Here is a 19949-nt window from a genome sequence, read left to right as displayed (position 1 = left end):
TCACCATCCCAGCAGCCCCCGGCCGCTCTTTGCCCTTTGCCAGGCCAGGGGTGTTCTCTGTCCCCTTGCAATTTGTGGGGCTGGCACAGGCACAATTCCCCTCCTCTTTGGGGGGGCTGGCAGTCTCCTCTTCCCCCTCTGACTTGGGGGATGCTCTGGGCTACATCCATCTCTTAGTTTGGGGGGGGCAGGTATTTATCTCCCTTCAGATTGGGGGGCCCGGGGATAGTCTCCATCCTCCTCCACTTTTGAGGGGCCTGGGAGAAGTCTCTGTCTCCCACCGATTTGGGGGGACAGGTGCAGGCTCCACACCCCTCTGATTTTGAGGGACAACCTGGAGGAAAGGCACCAAAAGCTTGACAAAGGCTGAAGAGAACGCTCTGATTACCCCTTTTGCCAAGAGGTTCCCTTAGCTGAAGTTGCTAACAAGGACCAGACTCGCCAACCCGCAGTGGGTTTTGGGTTGTTTTATTTCCTGGGCCCTCAGTCCTGCGTGGGACACGGGAACTGGGTGCTGCAGAGGCTGTGGCAAGGCATCAGAAATGCCCACCCAACACCCAAGGGTGGTAGAAGATCTGCTCCAGCACCGGCCGGTCCATGGGGTGCTTGGACAAACAGCAGCGGATCAGATGTTGGCACTCTGGGGAGAGAAGGCAGAAAGCGGCGCTCACTTGCAGAAGGCTCCTGCCCAGCTGCTCCCGGCGCCTGCAGAAGCCGGGCCACGCTGCGTGTGCTGGGAGCTGCCCTTGGCGGGAGAGCGGCACGGCAGGACAAGCGTCCCCTCCTTCAGCCAAGCGTGCCACACCCAGCCTGCCACGGGCCACCTGCTGCAGCCGGCCCTTGAGGGCACATGGACGTTCCGTGGAGCTGCAGGAGGGCCGGGCTGGGCTGCGCGGTGCCACCTGCCAAAGCCTGCCTGCTTCAGGCCGCGTACCAACCTGGAGAGACCTCCTGCGGGAAGAAGAGCTGCCCCAACACGGTGTCACACTCGTTCTCGAAGGGCAGGAACCCGCACACCATCTCCAACAGCCGACTGAATGCCACACCCCGCGGCCCAGGAGGGAATGGGGCTGTGCAGTGCCTGGCACTGGGAGCAGGGCCCGCGCTCTGGGCTCACCGGGAAACTGTGTGAAGGCCCGCTCCTGGAGGAAGGTGCCGCAACCGAAGTCCATCAGCTTCATCTCGCCAGTCTCCGGGTTGACGAGGAGGTTCTCTGGCTTGATGTCCCGGTGCAGGACACCGCAGGTGGTGCAGTGCCACACGGCCTCCAGCACCTGCCAGAAAAGCCAGCACGCCGCCTCCTCGCTCAGGAACTCTTGCTCCAGCAGGACGTGCAAGAGATCCCAAGATTGCTCTGGATGCTCCATCACCAGAACGAAGCTGTCAGGCAGCTGGAGCCAGTTGAGGAACTGGATGATTCTGCGGCAGCCAAAGCACACCTTTTCCATTAGCACAATCTCCTTTGGAACACAGGTGCTGTTGGGCTGTGAGGAGGAGACAATGCCTCCATCACAGGGCCTGATGCTGCCAGGAACCCCCCAAGTGCCCGCCAGTGCAGTGGCCACAGCCAACACCGGCCACCTTGCTCTGACCTGCTTCTAGGCTGCTCTCAGAGGCCCTGGCCTGGCCTGGAAATGCCCCTCCAGAGCCCCATGGCAGCCTCAGACAGCTCCTCAGGTCTCACCTGCCGGTACAGAAGCCTTGTTGGTATTTGGTGGCTCTATGGGAGCAGCTTCCTGGAGATGGAGGAAACTCCCTGTTCCCTCAGGAATTGTCTCCTCCACCAGGCACGGGCTGTTGCCAGCTGGCACATCCAGCACCGTCACCTGGGAGCTGTGGTCCGGCAGCTGCTGGTTCCAGGACACTTGCTGCTCCTCCACCTGCTCCTGAGACGGCTCCCCTGGATCAGGCTGGGCTCCCACTTGGATCTGCGGGCTTTCCCTGCCCATGTCAGTGCTCAGGGTCACGCCCATGTTGTTGAAGTCCAAGGGTCCAAGGAAGCTGGGAGACCTGTCCCTGGGCTCTGCACCTTCTGCAGGTTGACAGGTCTGGCTGAGCCTCTCCGAGGGATGGAGGCTGTCAGAGATAGCGGAGGCTCCTGGCACCATGGACGTTCTCTGACAGCCTGAGCTTCTTGCATGGGTGGCGGGTCTTCTCTGCTGTGCCATCCTTGCAAGGCTTGAGGCTCTCCCAAGGATGGTCAATCTTGCTGAGAGCAGCCTCCTGAAGGGATGGCAGCTTCTGGAGAAGCTGGGCAAGCCACAGCAGGGCAGGTGGCCTCACCTCATCAGCTTCTCCAGTTCTTTCCACAACGCCTGCCACATCCCAAAGAAGAGTGGCACAGATGTCCCATTGCGTGCCCAGTGCCAGATCATCACTTCCTGTAGCTCTTGGGCCACTGCCATGCAGGGACTGCAGCTGCTGGAGCTCTCCAGAGGGCTTCCGGGAGCACCTGGCCGCCGGCGAGGGGTGGCCCGAGGCCTGGAGAACCTGGGAGCCTCAGGGGCTGCTCGGTTCCTCCATGGGCCTCTGGGCCTAACCCTGGGGCGCTTCCTCGTCTGCCGCCTCCATGGTTGCCAGTGGCCACCGGCCCAGCAGACAGCCACAGCGGCCAGCAGCAGGACAAGGGCAGCCATCAGGACACCACCGTCACCCATGGCTACGGCACGTCCCATGGCGACTGCACTGGCAGCTGCGGGGGCTGGCCTGGTTTATATAGGGCTGGCGCGGTGATGTCACAGTGCTGTGGCCAGCACAGCTGTGTGACATCACGGCCCTGCATCACACCAGAGCTCAACCCCTTTGTGACATCACGGCCCCACCCAATTCAGGGATCACAGCCCTGGCTCATCCCTGAAGATGAACATGGCCTGGAAAAGCCTGGAAATCAGAACCGGAGCTCAGCCCCTTGCAATGAATCCTCCCCTGGAGCAAGTGGCAGCACATCAGGAAGAGTGCTGCTGCCACCTGTGTCAAGCCCCGGCTCCCAGGACACTGCAGCGGCACCAACTTCAAACAACCACTACCCTGTGCCAGAGAAGATCCCCCAGAGACAAAGGGAGGAGAAGTTCCTCTGTCTCTGGGGAGCTCTCCTGAAATGGCTGGCGAGGACCGCAAGAGTTTTCTCATAGCAGCTCACCAACTTCTGCAGAGCCTCTGCTCTAAATAAATCAGGATTTTCCAAAGAGCGCTCATGCTTGTCCCACTGCTCTGGTTTTGACTGCCATGGGGTTCCTCTCTTCCCAAGAGCTGGCACGTGCTGGGTTTGGATTCAAGATGGGAATGCTGTGATTCAGTCTGGGGTGGTTTGGTTTCTGCTGAGCAGGGCTTGCCCTCTTCAAGGACTTTGCAGTGTCCCTTGGTACAATGCATGTTTTCCTCTGGGAAGGGAGGGGTGAGTGTTGAAGACAGAGGCAATAAATGCATTAGAAAACCTGCACTGTGTCTGTGTCCATGTTTGTCAGGTGACCATCCACATCCTGGAAGGGGATGATGTAATTTCTATTTTTTAATTTTTTTTTATTAATGGATTTAACAAGTCAATTTTTATTGTGCCTCACATTTTTGGCCACCTTCATCTCCAGCTGAGCTTTCAGTGCACCAAATTTCTTGCTGCAGTGGCAAGAAGCATCTCTGTACTCTTCTCCTGACCTTCATTCCTTGTCCTCTACCCATCCCATCCCGCCCCAGGGAGCAGGGACCTTCCTGGGGCAGATCCAGGAGGATATCCAGGACCATCCCTGCCTGGGACGGGTGCCAAGGAGATCCAGGAGGGTTCAGTGTCCAGCTCTAAGTCCTGGGACACCCTGTGCCCTGCTCCCAACAGCCCAGATTTTCAGGAAGGAGCCACAGCAGCCTCCCTGCCATCGATGGATTTTTCTTCCAGGAATTCGCTGTGGAGCTTGTTTCTGTTTTCCTGCTCTTCCTGAGCTCCTGTCAACATGGCATGGAGCTGGAAGAGGTGGAGAGGAGAAACGTCAGGAAGGAGAAGACAGAAGGAAATTGCTGGGGAAAAGGGAGACACACACCCCTAACAGTGGCTGCAGAAAGCTCCACACACTCCAGCCTGCCCCAAAACCAGGGACAGCCCTGGCTAAAATCCAGGAAAAACAGTGCTGAGGATCCAAGGAATCCGAGCCATGATCTGTGTGGAGAGTGTCCCTGACAGGAGGAATGTGAATGGAACCGAGCGAGGCTGGGGCAGGAGGGTCAGAGCGAGCAGAGAAGGGGGGCCCATCAACATCCTAATTTACTGCTCCAGAGAAAGAAAAATTCCCAGCTTTAATTCCAAGGAGGATAATTTAATATCTCCTTGGCATCTGCAGATCTATGACCTGAATCCAGTCATGAGTTTCCTTCAGGTCTCCACCCTCGGGACCAGTTAAACAGATAGTGGGGTTAAACTCTTTCCCACTTCTTAAATCTGGATCCTCCCATTCCATGAGAGACTTTTAATTGTGTCCCTCAGAGAATCCTTCTGGAGCAGAAATCCCAGTGTGAAATGAACTGGGACAGGGAGTGTTGGGTGAAGAACAGACTAATGTGATATGGGAATGGGTCTCACTGGGGATCCAAGCCAGCCGAATTTCACCCAGAAAAAAAAGAGGGATTAAGTTCAAGCCTTGGGAAGCATTTGATTAAGATGTGGCAAAGAGAAAGGGCTTATGGCAGTTAATATGTTAATGGACTCACCCCTTATAAGGTTATGTTTCTAGAATGTTCCTGGTTCTCTCCCCTGATTGGTTGTTATTTGTTGCAGTATTTTGCATATTTCTAACCCCAGTTTGTGGTTGGACCCATGCCCTCAGACTCTGCCCTCAGACCTACCCTGTATATTTAGTAGTATATTTAGTAGTCCTGGTCTTTGCAGTTTGTCCCTATACTGCGCACAGTTTATGGGCGTTGTCCTTATTTTATTTCTCATTAAAGTGTTAATTTTAGGTGGACACAAACTCTATCATACTATTTCATTTTATTTGCACCTCAATTCCCTGAAGTCAGAGAAACCTAAAGTTTTAAAGGTACTGGTTTTCAATAGGATAACATCCATTTAAATCCCAGTAAGAGGCACAGAGCTGGATTTGAATCCAAGTTCGGATTCAGCATGGGAATGTAGTGGACAGCACACCGATGGTTTCCATGTTGCTGAGCAGGGCTTGTCCTGTCCATGGAGTTTGCAATCCCCAACTGGACAATCCATGTCACATGCTCTGCCAGCAAGGAGGTGACACCATCACCATTCCCCTCCTCATCCCCGTGTCCTATTTAGACAAGAATCTTCTTTCTCCTCTGCTCCAGAGGGTGCTCGAGTGCCCACAGGGAGCCCCTTCCTGGCTCCCGTGGAACTGGTGAGGGCTGGGGTGACGCAGGGCCGTGATGTCACAAAGGGGTTAAGCTCTGGTGTGATGCAGGGTCTACGTTTTCATTCCAGGGGAAGCCCCTGCCCTCCCTAGCAGACACCTGTCTTCCAAAACAAAGACAGATGGGGAGTTTCTCCATCCTCCTTACCCTTGTGGGGCCAGCAGTGCTCTTGGTTCCTCATGCTCTTTTTGTGGGGCCTTTTGTGTCTGTGCCCCTCCGACTTAGGGGGACAGGGGATATTTGCTGCCCCCTTTCTGCTTCTGGGAAGCCTGTATGGGCTCTTTGTCCCACTCTGATTTGGGGGGTGCCAGTGTTGTCACCATCCCAGCAGCCCCCGTCTGCTCTTTGCCCTTTGCCAGGCCAGGGGTGTTCTCTGTCCCCTTGCAATTTGTGGGGCTGGCACAGGCACAATTCCCCTCCTCTTTGGGGGGGCTGGCAGTCTCCCCTTCCCCCTCTGACTTGGGGGATGCTCTGGGCTACATCCATCTCTTATTTTGGGTTGCCAGGTATTTATCTCCCTTCAGTTTGGGGGGCCCGGGGATAGTCTCCATCCTCCTCCAGTTTTGAGGGGCCTGGGAGAAGTCTCTGTCTCCCACCGATTTGGGGGGACAGGTGCAGGGTCCACCCCCCTCTGATTCTGAGGGACAACCTGGAGGAAAGGCACCAAAATCTTGACAAAGGCTGAAGAGAACGCTCTGATTACCCCTTTTGCCAAGAGGTTCCCTTAGCTGAAGTTGCTAACAAGGACCAGACTCGCCAACCCGCAGTGGGTTTTGGGTTGTTTTATTTCCTGGGCCCTCAGTCCTGCGTGGGACACGGGAACTGGGTGCTGCAGAGGCTGCACCAAGGCATCAGAAATGCCCGCCCAACACCCAAGGGTGGTAGAAGATCTGCTCCAGCACTGGCCGGTCCATGGGGTGCTTGGACAAACAGCAGCGGATCAGATGTTGGCACTCTGGGGAGAGAAGGCAGAAAGCGGCGCTCACTTGCAGAAGGCTCCTGCCCAGCTGCTCCCGGCGCCTGCAGAAGCCGGGCCACGCTGCGTGTGCTGGGAGCTGCCCTTGGCGGGAGAGCGGCACGGCAGGACAAGCGTCCCCTCCTTCAGCCAAGCGTGCCACACCCAGCCTGCCACGGGCCACCTGCTGCAGCCGGCCCTTGAGGGCACATGGACGTCCCACGCAGCTGCGGGAGGGCCGGGCTGGGCTGTGCGGTGCCACCTGCCAAAGCCTGCCTTCTTCAGGCCACGTACCAACCTGGAGAGACCTCCTGCGGGAAGAAGAGCTGCCCCAACACAATGTCACGCTCGTTCTCGAAGGGCAGGAACCTGCACACCATCTCCAACAGCAGCATGCCCAGGGACCAGATGGTCGCTCCATCGCCGTGGTAGCAGCGCAGGCCGATCCACTCGGGCGGGCAGTACGTGCGTGTTCCTAGGGGAGACGGGCGGCGCTGCTCAGGCGCAGGCTGCTGCCTTCCAGAGCCTGGTGCCAGCCTCCTGCCAGAGGCAGGGACTGCAGCCATGGCCACAACTTCCCCCCAAGGCCTGCCTGCCTCCCCCTGACAATGGGCCAAAGCCAAGAAACCATTCTGCAAGGCTGACAACGCCAGCGGAGCAGCCCAAGGCCTTGTGGGCCTGCCAAGCTGAGGACCCGGGGCTCGGCTTTTGCAGCCCCTTTCTGTCGGCAGGGCTGGCAGCCGGCTCCTGGGGCACAGCACCTGCCCCGTGCCACAGGGCAGCCGGCAGCCGGCTGAATGCTGCACCCTACGGCCCAGGAGGGAATGGGGCTGTGCAGTGCCTGGCACTGGGAGCAGGGCCCGCGCTCTGGGCTCACCGGCAAACTGTGTGCAGGCCCGCTCCTGGAGGAAGGTGCCACAACCAAAGCCGATCAGCTTCAGGTCGCCAGTCTCTGGGTTGACGAGGAGGTTCTCTGGCTTGATGTCCCGGTGCAGGACACTGCAGGCGATGCAGTGCCACACGGCCTCCAGCACCTGCCAGAAAAGCCAGCGTGCCTCCTCCTCGCTCAGGAACTCTTGCTCCTGCAGGATGTGCAAGAGATCCCGAGATTGCTCTGGACGCTCCATCACCAGAACTAAGCTGTCAGGCAGCTCGAACCAGTCGAGGAGCTGGATAATTCTGCGGCAGCCAAAGCCTACCTTTTCCATTAGCACGATCTCCAGTGGAACACAGGCGCCGTCGGGCTGTGAGGAGAAGACAATGCCTCCATCACAGGGCCTGATGCTGCCAGGAACCCCCCAAGTGCCCGCCAGTGCAGTGGCCACAGCCAGCACCGGCCACCTTGCTCTGACCTGCTTCTAGGCTGCTCTCAGAAGCCCTGGCCTGGCCTACGAATGCCCCTCCAGAGCCCCATGGGAGCCTCAGACAGCTCCTCAGGTCTCACCTGCCGGTACAGAAGCCTTGTTGGTATTTGGTGGCTGTATGGGAGCAGCTTCCTGGAGATGGAGGAAACTCCCTGTTCCCTCGAGAATTGTCTCCTCCACCAGGCACGGGCTGTTGCCAGCTGGCACATCCAGCACCGTCACCTGGGAGCTGTGGTCCGGCAGCTGCTGGTTCCAGGACACTTGCTGCTCCTCCACCTGCTCCTGAGACGGCTCCCCTGGATCGGGCTGGGCTCCCACTTGGACCTGTGGGCTTTCCCTGGCCATGTCAGTGCTCAGGGTCACGCCCATGTTGTTGAAGTCCAAGGGTCCAAGGAAGCTGGGAGACCTGTCCCTGGGCTCTGCACCTTCTGCAGGCTGACAGGTCTGGCTGAGCCTCTCCGAGGGATGGAGGCTGTCAGAGATAGCGGAGGCTCCTGGCACCATGGACGTTCTCTGACCGCCTGAGCTTCTTGCACGGATGGCGGGTCTTCTCTGCTGTGCCATCCTTGCAAGGCTTGAGGCTCTCCCAAGGATGGCCAGTCTTGCTGGGAGCAGCCTCCTGAAGGGATGGCGGCTTCTGGAGAAGCTGGGAGAGCCACAGCAGGGCAGGTGGCCTCACCTCATCAGCTTCTCCAGTTCTTTCCACAACGCCAGCCACATCCCAAAGAAGAGTGGCACAGATGTCCCATTGCGTGCCCAGTGCCGGATCATCACTTCCTGCAGCTCTTGGGCCACTGCCATGCAGGGACCGCAGCTGCAGGAGCTCTCCAGAGGGCTTCCGGGAGCACCTGGCCGCCGGCGAGGGGTGGCCCGAGGCCTGGAGAACCTGGGAGCCTCAGGGGCTGCTCGGTTCCTCCATGGGCCTCTGGGCCTAACCCTGGGGCGCTTCCTCGTCTGCCGCCTCCGTGGTTGCCGGTGGCCACCGGCCCAGCAGACAGCCACAGCGGCCAGCAGCAGGACAAGGGCAGGCATCAGGACGCCACCGTCACCCATGGCTACGGCACGTCCCATGGCGACTGCACTGGCAGCTGCGGGGGCTGGCCCCGTTTATATAGGGCTGGCGCGGTGATGTCACAGTGCTGTGGCCAGGACAGCTGTGTGACATCACGGCCCTGCATCACCCCAGCGCTCAGCCCCTTTGTGACATCACGGCCCCACCCAATTCAGGGATCACAGCCCTGGCTCATCCCTGAAGATGAACATGGCCTGGAAAAGCCTGGAAATCAGAACCGGACCTCAGCCCCTTGCAATGAATCCTCCCCAGGAGCAAGTGGCAGCACATCAGGAAGAGTGCTGCTGTGTCAAGCCCTGGCTCCCAGGACGCTGCAGCGGCACCAACTTCAAACAATCACTACCCTGTGCCAGAGAAGATCCCCAAGAGGCAAAGGGAGGAGAAGTTCCTCTGTCTCTGGGGAGCTCTCCTGAAATGGCTGGCGAGGACTGCAAGAGTTTTCTCATAGCAGCTCACCAACTTCTGCAGAGCCTCTGCTCTAAATAAATCAGGATTTTCCAAAGAGCGCTCATGCTTGTCCCACTGCTCTGGTTTTGACTGCCATGGGGTTCCTCTCTTCCCAAGAGCTGGCACATGCTGGGTTTGGATTCAAGATGGGAATGCTGTGGTTCAGTCAGGAGTGGTTTGGTTTCTGCTGAGCAGGGCTTGCCCTCTTCAAGGACTTTGCAGTGTGCCTTGGTACAATGCGTGTTTTCCTCTGGGAAGGGAGGGGTGAGTGTTGAAGACAGAGGCAATAAATGCATTAGAAAACCTGCAATGTGTCTGTGTCCATGTTTGTCAGGGGACCATACACATCCTGGAAGGGGACGATGTAATTTCTATAATTTCTTTTTTTAATGTATTAACAAGTCAGTTTTTATTGTGCCTCACATTTTTGGCCACGTTCGTCTCCAGCTGAGCTTTCAGTGCACCAAATTTCTTGCTGAAGTGGCAAGAAGCATCTCTGTATTCTTCTCCTGATCTTCATTCCTTGTCCTCTACCCATCCCATCCCGCCCCAGGGAGCAGGGACCTTCCTGGGGCAGATCCAGGAGGATATCCAGGACCATCCCTGCCTGGGACGGGTGCCAATGAGATCCAGGAGGGTTCAGTGTCCAGCTCTAAGTCCTGGGACACCCTGTGCCCTGCTCCCAACAGCCCTGATTTTCAGGAAGGAGCCTCAGCAGTCACCTGACCATCCATGGATTTTTCTTCCAGGAATTCACTGTGGAGCTTGTTTCTGTTTTCCTGCTCTTTCTGAGCTCCTGTCAACATGGCATGGAGCTGGAAGAGGTGGAGAGGAGAAACGTCAGGAAGGAGAAGACAGAGGGAAATTGCTGGGAAAAGGAAGACACACACCCATAATGGTGGCTGCAGAAAGCTCCACACGCTCCAGCCTGCCCCAAAACCAGGGACAGCCCTGGCTAAAATCCAGGAAAACACTGCTGAGGATCCAAGGAATCCGAGCCATGATCTGTGTGGAGAGTGTCCCTGACAGGAGGAACGTGAATGGAACCGAGCGAGGCTGGGGCAGGAGGGTCAGAGCGAGCAGAGAAGGGGGGCCCATCAACATCCTAATTTACTGCTCCAGAGAAAGAAAAATTCCCAGCTTTAATTCCAAGGAGGATAATTTAATATCTCCTTGGCATCTGCAGATCTATGACCTGAATCCAGTCATGAGTTTCCTTCAGGTCTCCACCCTCGGGACCAGTTAAACAGATAGTGGGGTTAAACTCTTTCCCACTTCTTAAATCTGGATCCTCCTGTTCCATGAGAGACTTTTAATTGTGTCCCTCACAGAATCCTTCTGGAGCAGAATTCCCAGTGTGAAATGAACGGGGACAGGGAGTGTTGGGTGAAGAACTGACTAATGTGATATGGGAATGTGCCTCGCTGGGGATCCAAGCCAGCCGAATTTCACCCAGGGAAAAAAAGAGGGATTAAGTTCAAGCCTTGGGAAGCATTTGTTTAAGTTATGGCAAAGAGAAAGGGCTTATGGCAGTTAATATGTTAATGGACTCACCCCTTATAAGGTTATGTTTCTAGAATGTTCCTGGTTCTCTCCCCTGATTGGTTGTTATTTGTTGCAGTATTTTGCATATTTCTAACCCCAGTTTGTGGTTGGACCCATGCCCTCAGACTCTGCCCTCAGACCTACCCTGTATATTTCTGTGTCTGCCCATAGTCCTGGTCTTTGGAGTTTGTCCCTATACTGCGCACGGTTTATGGGAGTTGTGCTTATTTTATTTCTCATAAAAAGTGTTAATTTTAGGTGGACACAAACTCCATCATACCCTTTCATTTTATTTGCACCTCAATTCCCTGAAGTCAGAGATCCCTAAAGTATTAAAGGTACTGGTTTTCAATAGGATAACATCCATTTAATTCCCAGAAAGAGGCACAGAATTAGATTTGAATCCAAGTTAGGATTCAGCATGGGAATGTAGGGGACAGCACACCGATGGTTTCCCTGTTGCTAAGCAGGGCTTGTCCTGTCCATTGACTTTGCAATCCCCGACTGGACAATCCATGTCCCATGCTCTGCCAGCAAGGAGGTGACACCATCACCGTTCCCCTCCTCATCCCCGTGTCCTATTTAGACAAGGATCTTCCTTCTCCTCTGCTCCAGAGGGTGCTCGAGTGCCCACAGGGAGCCCCTTCCTGGCTCCCGTGGAACTGGTGAGGGCTGGGGTGACGCAGGGCCGTGATGTCACAAAGGGGGTAAGCTCTGGTGTGATGCAGGGCCGTGATGTCACACAGCTGTGCTGGCCACAGCACTGTGACATCGCCACGCCAGCCCTATATAAACCAGGTCAGCCCCCACAGCTGCCAGTGCAGTCGCCATGGGACGTGCCGTAGCCATGGGTGACGGTGGCGTCCTGATGCCTGCCCTTGTCCTTCTGCTGGCCGCTGTGGCTGTCTGCTGGGCCGGTGGCCACTGGAAACCATGGAGGCGGCAGACGAGGAAGCGCCCCAGGGTTAGGCCCAGAGGCCCATGGAGGAACCGAGCAGCCCCTGAGGCTCCCAGGTTCTCCAGGCCTAGGGCCACCCCTCGCCGGCGGCCAGGTGCTCCCGCAAGCCCTCTGGAGAGCTCCAGCAGCTGCGGTCCCTGCATGGCAGTGGCCCAAGAGCTACAGGAAGTGATGATCCGGCACTGGGCACGCAATGGGACATCTGTGCCACTCTTCTTTGGGATGTGGCAGGCCTTGTGGAAAGAACTGGAGAAGCTGATGAGGTGAGGCCACCTGCCCTGCTGTGGCTCTCCCAGCTTCTCCAGAAGCCGCCATCCCTTCAGGAGGCTGCTCCCAGCAAGATTGGACATCGGTGGGAGAGCCTCAAGCCTTGCAAGGATGGCTCACCAGAGAAAACCCGCCATCCGTGCAAGAAGCTCAGACTGTCAGGGAACGTCCATGGTGCCAGGAGCCTCCGCTATCTCTGACAGCCTCCATCGCTCGGAGAGGCTCAGCCAGACCTGTCAGCCTGCAGAAGGTGCAGAGCCCAGGGACAGGTCTCCCAGCTCCCTTGGACCTTGACAACATGGGCGCATCCCTGACCACTGACATGGCCAGGGAAAGCCCACAGGTCCAAGTGGAAGCCCAGCCCGATCCAGGGGAGCCGTCTCAAGAGCAGGGGGAGGAGCAGCAAGTGTCCTGGAGCCAGCAGCTGCCGGACCACAGCTCCCAGGTGACGGTGCTGGACGTGACAGCTGGCAACAGCCCGTGCCTGGTGGAGGAGACAATTCCCAAGGGAACAGGGAGTTTCCTCCATCTCCAGGAAGCTGCTCCCATACAGCCACCAAATACCAACAAGGCTTCTGTACCAGCAGGTGAGACCTGAGGAGCTGTCTGAGGCTGCCATGGGGCTCTGGAGGGGCATTCGTAGGCCAGGCCAGGGCTTCTGAGAGCAGCCTAGAAGCAGGTCAGAGCAAGGTGGCCGGCGCTGGCTGGGGCTGCTGCACATGCGGACACTTGGGGGGTTCCTGGCAGCATCAGGCCCTGTGATGGAGGCATTGTCTTCTCCTCACAGCCCAATGGCACCTGTGTTCCACTGGAGATCCTGCTGATGGAAAAGGTGGGCTTTGGCTGCCGCAGAATCATCCAGCTCCTTGACTGGTTCCAGCTGCCTGACAGCTTCGTGCTGGTGATGGAGCATCCGGAGCAATCTTGGGATCTCTTGCACGTCCTGCAGGAGCAAGAGTTCCTGAGCGAGGAGGCGGCACGCTGGCTTTTCTGGCAGGTGCTGGAGGCCGTGTGGCACTGCACCGCCTGCAGTGTCCTGCACCGGGACATCAAGCCAGAGAACCTCCTCATCAACCCGGAGACTGGTGAGATGAAGCTGATGGACTTCGGTTGTGGCACCTTCCTCCAGGAGCGGGCCTTCACACAGTTTGCCGGTGAGCCCAGAGCGCGGGCCCTGCTCCCAGTGCCAGGCACTGCACAGCCCCATTCCCTCCTGGGCCGTGGGGTGCGGCATTCAGCCGGCTGTTGGAGATGGTGTGCGGGTTCCTGCCCTTCGAGAACGAGCGTGACACCGTGTTGGGGCAGCTCTTCTTCCCGCAGGAGGTCTCTCCAGGTTGGTACGCGGCCTGAAGAAGGCAGGCTTTGGCAGGTGGCACCGCGCAGCCCAGCCCGGCCCTCCCGCAGCTGCGCGGGACGTCCATGTGCCCTCAAGGGCCGGCTGCAGCAGGTGGCCCGTGGCAGGCTGGGTGTGGCACGCTTGGCTGAAGGAGGGGACGCTTGTCCTGCCGTGCCGCTCTCCCGCCAAGGGCAGCTCCCAGCACACGCAGCGTGGCCCGGCTTCTGCAGGCGCCGGGAGCAGCTGGGCAGGAGCCTTCTGCAAGTGAGCGCCGCTTTCTGCCTTCTCTCCCCAGAGTGCCAACATCTGATCCGCTGCTGTTTGTCCAAGCACCCCATGGACCAGCCGGTGCTGGAGCAGATCTTCTACCACCCTTGGGTGTTGGGTGGCCATTTCTGATGCCTTGCCGCAGCCTCTGCAGCACCCAGTTCCTGTGTCCCACGCAGGACTGAGGGCCCAGGAAATAAAACAACCCAAAACCCACTGCGGGCCTGGAACTTTTGTCCTTGTTAGCAACTTCAGCTAAGGGAACCTCTTAGCAAAAGGGGTAATCAGAGCGTTCCCCTCAGACTTTGTCAAGCTTTTGGTGCCTTTCCTCCAGGTTGTCCCTCAAAATCAGAGGGGGGTGGAGCCTGCACCAGTCCCCCCAAACCGGTGGGAGACAGAGACTTCTCCTAGGCCCCTCAAAACTGGAGGAGGATGGAGACTATCCTCAGGCCCCCCAAACTGAAGGGAGATAAATACCTGGCAACCCAAAGTAAGAGATGGATGTAGCCCAGAGCATCCCCCAAGTCAGAGGGGGAAGAGGAGACTGCCAGCCCCACCAAAGAGGAGGGGAACTGTGCCTGTGCCAGCCCCACAAATTGCAAGGGGACAGAGAACACCCCTGGCCTGGCAAAGGGCAAAGAGCAGACGGGGGCTGCCGGGATGGTGACAACACTGGCACCCCCCAAATCAGAGAGGGACAAAGAGCCCACACAGGCTTCCCAGAAGCAGAAAGGGGGCAGCAAATATCCCCTGTCCCCCTAAGTCAGAGGGGCACAGACACAAAAGGCCCCACAAAAAGAGCATGAGGAACCAAGAGCACTGCTGGCCCCACAAGGGTAAGGAGGATGGAGAAGCTCCCCATCTGTCTTTGTTTTGGAGGACAGGTGTCTGCTAGGGAGGGCAGGGGCCTCCCCTGGAATGAAAACGTAGACCCCCTCCCTCTATATTATTATAATTCTGAAATCAAGGGGCTTTCAGGCAGAGATCTGAGGATAGGAATAACAGTTCTTTATTAGTATTTATAACCAGGCAAACAAACAACAATAACTACAGCATTAACAGGAAAACAGAACCAGGGGCCCCGTGACAGCTTTCTCGGCTGAGACGAGAAGGGATGGAGGAGAGGCTTTGTTTCACAAACCCCCTCGGGCGGGCAGTCCCGGTGCTCCTGCAGGGCTCTGAGGAACACTCAGCTGGAACAGCAGGGATGAGCTGAGATCCTGGGCCGGTGGCTGAGGTGGATCAGCAGCTCCACGGCGGTGCCTGGCACTGCCACACGTCCCGGCAGGACAGGGGGTGCGAGGCCACCAACAAAGAGGGGAGAAGGAGAAGCAGCAGCAGCTCCGTGTGAGTGATGGTGAAATTCTCTTGTGCCCACCGCAGCAGCTATGCACCCAACGTGTCCTTCTCCGAAGCTGAAGAAAGCCCCCCAAACTGTCCCCGCTCTCCTCTTTTCCTGCCCCCCTTCCCTCCCTGGGCCCGGCCAAGCTCTTTGTCTTTTGTCAATCACCCAGCAATTACCCACAGTTAGGCTGTCCCCACAACTAATGGGTAAAAATTCCACAGGCAATCCAGAATTAAAAAAAAAAAAGACACCTAACCACAAACACCTGCCCCTGGCAATGACCTGAGATGGGATTGAATGTAACAAAAGGGCCATGGCCAGACCCTCATGTTCTTTGATCCCACATCATGTCATTGCCATAGGCAGGAAAAGGTACAGGTGTCTCCCCAGCATGGATCACAGGGAACATGGATCACCAGGTCTCTGCCAAACTTGAATTTTCCAAGGGGGGATGAAGCTGGAGCAGTGCACAAAGCTCTTCCTGTACTTTGGGGCATTTGCAGAGCTTCCCTTACTGGTGCTGCCGTTGGTGTTGGGTCAAGCTAGATCTCCAGGTGAAGCTCTTCCCACACAGGGGACACTCGTAGGGTGTCTCCCCAGTGTGGAGGCGTTTGTGGGTGTTGAGGCTGGAGCTGCGGCTGAAGCTCTTCCCACATTCCCCACACTCGTAGGGCCTCTCCCCAGTGTGGATGCGCCGGTGGGTGATGAGGTGGGAGTTGTGCTTGAAGCCCTTCCTGCAGTCGGGGCAGCGGAAGGGCTTCTCATCCGTGTGAATCCGCTGGTGCTCGAGGAGATGGGAGCTGGTCTGAAACCTCATCCCACACTCGGGACACTCATAGGGCCTCTCCCCAGTGTGGATCATCTGGTGGATGGTCAGATGGGACCTCCGGCTGAAGGTCATCCCACATTTCTCACACTCATAGGCCTGTTCCCCGGTGTGGATCCTCTGGTGGCAGATCAGGCTGGAGTTCCGGCTGAAGCTCTTCCCACATTCCCCACACTCATAGGGCCTCTCCCCAGTGTGGATGCGCCGGTGGGTGATGAGGGTGTAGTTCTGCTTGAAGCCCTCCCCACAGTCAGGGCAGCAGAAGGGCCTCTCATCTCTGTGAATCCGCTGGTGCCTGAGGAGAGTGGAGCTCCTCTGAAACCTCTTCCCACACTGGGGACACTCGTAGGGCCTCTCCCCAGTGTGGATGCGCTGGTGGATGATGAGTTGGGAGCTCCAGCTGAAGCCCTTCCCACATTCCTCACACTCATAGGCCCATTCCCCAGTGTGGATCATCTGGTGACAGATCAGGCTGTTGCTCTGGCTGAAGCTCTTCCCACACTCCAAGCACTTGTAGGGCTTCTCCCCATCCTGAAGCTGCTCATGGACCACCAGCTCAGAGCCCCGGCTGGATCTCCGGCCGCCTTCCTGGCACAGGGTGGGTCTTTCCTCCTCAGAGCACCCTAGGCAGCGTTTGGAGCCCCTCCTCCTGCGGGATCTCTGGGGATTTTCCTCCCCATTGGATTCCTGTGCCGTGGAGCTGCTCAGAACGGCCTCTTCCATGAGCTTCTCCTGTGGGGATTTGTCCTCCCTGGTCTCCATCCTCAGCTCCTTGTCTGGGGGAGGAAGGACAAGGAGAGGATGGGATTTGCCTCCGTGCCAGAGGGAAGGGGAAGGAGATCCCCCCAGTGCGTCCCCGGCAGGACGGCGTCGGCAGCGGGGTTGTCCTGCAGCTGGCGGCCAGGCTGGGCTGGGAGATGGAGCAGGAGAGAGGGGGAAAGGGGCACTGACTTCCTCCTCACCTGCCTGGGTGTCCTGGGGCATCTTCCTCTTCTCCACAGCCTCCTCCTCCATCCAGCCAAGGTTTGGGAATGGGAAATCCTGGTTTGAGGAAATACAAGGGATGAGGACATTGAGTTTGCAGGTCCCTCTGTCCAAGCTCATCTCTAGAAGTCACCGGACATCTGGGGTCCATAAAACCTCCAAAAAACACCAATATTCAGCTCTGAAAATGCCTCCCAGGAGTTCCCCATCTCTAGTCTCCCCTGTCTTCAAGGAGAGAAGGTTCAAGGGTTCCCGCCTGTCCCAGCTGCTGGGAGTCACGCTTGTACTGGGGACAACCTGTCTGCTCAGTCCCTACCATCCCCAGGCTGCTGGGAGTGCCAGGAATCCAAAAAGTTCCCCCTGTTTCCATTTCCCAACTTAGGGATGGTGAGACCCCCCAATGTCCCCCCAAGTAGGATTTTCCACTCAGCTTTGGAGTTCCACATTCTCCAAACATTCCCCCCCCGCAAAATAAACCCAACCCAGGGACCCCCCCAGGATATCCGGGCAAAGCTCCCACTCCCCCATCACCTGTGGGATGGTGGGTGATGATCCCACAGGAGGGGGCTATGAATTCAAGGAGTGCTCAACCTTATGGTTCCTTCTCCTTTCCCTGATCCTCCTTTGTCCCTCCTTTTTCTCCCTCTCCTCCCCTTCCATCCTTCCTCCTCCTCTTCCTCCCTAACCCCACCTCCTTCTCCTACTTCCATCCCTTCTCTCTCTCCTTCTTCCATCCCTCCTCCTCCTCCCCCAGGAGCAGTGACACCCTCGGTGCCCCGTTCCCAAACCCCTCACAGCCCACGGCAGGAGCGGGGATGGAGCCGGGACAGGTCGGGATGGGCAGCGCGGGGCTCTCCGCTGCTCCCACCCGCTGGGGACGGGGGGAACCCGGCCCAGGGAAAAGGAGAGGGAAACTGGGAAAATTGGGGGCTGCAGATCCAACCTGGGGCTGGCTGGGGACCCTGGCTGGGGACTGCCAGCCCTTGGGGCTCCTCTGGGGAGATGTGGGACCGGGGAACACAGAGAGGGCTGGGGGATCCCAGGAGTGGCAGCACTGGCAGGGACTGGTTTGGACTGGGATCATCCTGGCAGTGGCTGAGATTGCACTGGCTGTGTACTGACATCATTCTGGGATCAGACTGGGATCAGACTGGGATCAGACTGGGATCATACTGAGATCAGACTGGCAGTCAGTAGGAGCCTGCAGGGGGCAATTGAGACCAGGTTGTGAGGAACTGGGAATATGCCCTGCGCTCCCCAGAACTCCGGGATCGACCCCCATAGGTCCCATGTGTCCCCCAGACCCTTCAGGATCCCCAAGTGCCCCCTCAGCACCCGTTCGAGGCCCCCCAAAGTGTCCCTGGATCCCTGAATGCTCCCGACCCCACAGATTCCCCTTCCAGCCACTGCTGGGAATTCATCTCCCATCATCCCACAACACAGTTCCGCGCCCAAACCTCCTGCCATGCCCCGCGCCCTAAAGAGCCCGGTTAGAGCTCCCCAGGTTCCCCCCAAGTGCTCCCGAGCCGTGTACATTCGCCCCCAGGACCTGCAGCCACGACTCGGACGCAAAAATATTCTCCAAGCGCTTCCCCACACCGCCAAACGCGCCTTCTGAGCCACTTCCGGGACTACAGCTCCCATCATGCTCCGCGGCGCCCATAGAGCTCTATTCCAGCCGGGACTTCATCTCCCGTCATGCCCCGCGCCTCACCGGAACCCATTGGCGCTGAGCCTATAACTCCCGTGATGCTCCGCGGCACCCTTAAGCCTCATTATACCGGCGCCTACAACTCCCATCATCCCCCGCGGCCCAGAGAGCCCCGTTACAGCCCCCCAAGTGCCCGCCTGGACCCCCAGGTGTTCCCCCTGACCCCGAATTGTCCCACAGAATCCCCAAGTCCCCCTCCAAGTGCCCACCCGGCTCTCCCAAGCGCCCTCCAGACCCCCAAGTTCTCTCTAAATTCCCTCCCCAGACCCAAAACTGCCCCAAATGTTTCTCAGAAAAGTCTCCATGGACCCCAAACTTGCTCCTTTTACCCTGTCTGAGGAGATTTTAATAATGATAATCTAAGGATTAAAAATAGGTGTAATTAGCATAAAGAGGGAGAAATAGTGGTTAATTAATTTATGAAAGGAATTTTGGTATTTAGAAACAAAGACCAATAATGTTTTTAGTTGCTAAAAATGTATAAATTCTTTCATATAAATATAAAAATTAGGTTAGAAAAATACAGAATTATTATAAAAAAGTAAAATTTTGTTTTTATTAATGAATCAGATTTTAATGATAAAGAAAAGTTGATAAATGTTCTCAATGTTTTGGGCTGTCAGTCCCAGGTGGGCGATGTCAGACATGCTGAGGCTCGGGGTGAGGAGCAGGTTGTCCAAACAGGGGCAGCCCACAAGGGGCTCATTCTTCTCTGTGACCAGACCTCCTCAGGAGACATTCAGCATCAGGATCACTTGGGGAATGCTTCTGTCACCTCTTCTCTCAACTAGAAAATAAAAAAATACACCCTTGATTTAAAAAAAAAAAAAAAAAAAAAAAAAGGTGGATTTGAAAATCTTCCTCCTCAACAGAACTCCAAACTGACTCCAAGCAGCTGCACAAGCCTTGGACTTGAAGACAGTGGAAGGAAGAGAAAGAGCCCCCGAGGCTTTCTGTATTTTAATGAACCCCAGTCTGGATTTGGGGCTGATACCAGCACCCTCAGGCACTGAGAGAAGGTTGAAGGTGCTGCTCAAGGAGTCAGAAGCAAAACTCCAAGTCCCTTGGAGCATCCCTGGGCCCCACTGACTGCCGGCTCCTGGCACACACAGCCATGGCATGGTCCAGTCTCACGCTGGGACACCTCCTGCACCAAAATTCTACCCTGGCAGGGACTTTTCTTTCTCCTCCCCTCCAGGCTGAACCTGCCAAGCTGCACTTTGGGGAGGTTTCCTTCTCTTCCCACTGCCAAGGAAAGCTGTCTCTCCTGCTGTTCACAGACAGAGAAGGGCTGCTGGGGGATGTGGTGGTTGGAGGCTGCCTGGGGTACAGTGACCATGAAATCATCGAGTTTTGAAATATTCTGTGAAAGAAGGAGGGGCATCAACAAAACTCCCACACTGGACTTAGGGAGAACAGACTTCAGCCGATTAAAGATGCAGATATGGGGAGTACTAAATCAGCTACTGAGTTTTTTAAGGGAAAGAGCCTTTTAAAACAAAGGATTCCAG

At 56.8% G+C, this 19949-nt stretch overlaps 3 protein-coding genes across 3 annotated transcripts in view; 2 read left to right on the top strand and 1 right to left on the bottom strand.

The window, feature by feature from the left end:
- Positions 1-19949, top strand: part of LOC147645216 (uncharacterized) — a 220440-nt gene that overhangs the window by 193092 nt on the left and 7399 nt on the right. The window lies entirely within an intron of this gene.
- The window catches only part of LOC147645212 (serine/threonine-protein kinase pim-1-like), a 102997-nt gene continuing 95840 nt past the window's right edge, over positions 12793-19949 (top strand). The window contains exon 1 of the mRNA XM_086874749.1: positions 12793-13123. Within this exon, the coding sequence (XP_086730875.1) occupies positions 12793-13123 (331 nt within the window). The remainder of the gene's footprint in view (positions 13124-19949) is intronic.
- The window catches only part of LOC147645213 (uncharacterized), a 96038-nt gene continuing 91188 nt past the window's right edge, over positions 15100-19949 (bottom strand). The window contains exons 4-6 of the mRNA XM_086874892.1: positions 15802-16274; positions 15488-15717; positions 15100-15116 (exon numbers count right to left, since the gene is read on the bottom strand). Of these exons, the coding sequence (XP_086731018.1) occupies positions 15100-15116; positions 15488-15717; positions 15802-16274 (720 nt within the window). The remainder of the gene's footprint in view (positions 15117-15487; positions 15718-15801; positions 16275-19949) is intronic.

The sequence above is a fragment of the Cyanistes caeruleus genome, unplaced genomic scaffold, assembly GCF_971803275.1.
Source record: "Cyanistes caeruleus unplaced genomic scaffold, bCyaCae1.hap1.1 HAP1_SUPER_30, whole genome shotgun sequence".
In the NCBI taxonomy this organism is placed as follows: domain Eukaryota; kingdom Metazoa; phylum Chordata; class Aves; order Passeriformes; family Paridae; genus Cyanistes; species Cyanistes caeruleus.
Note: the sequence above shows the minus strand (reverse complement) of the source record. Positions and strands in the feature narration are given on the sequence as shown.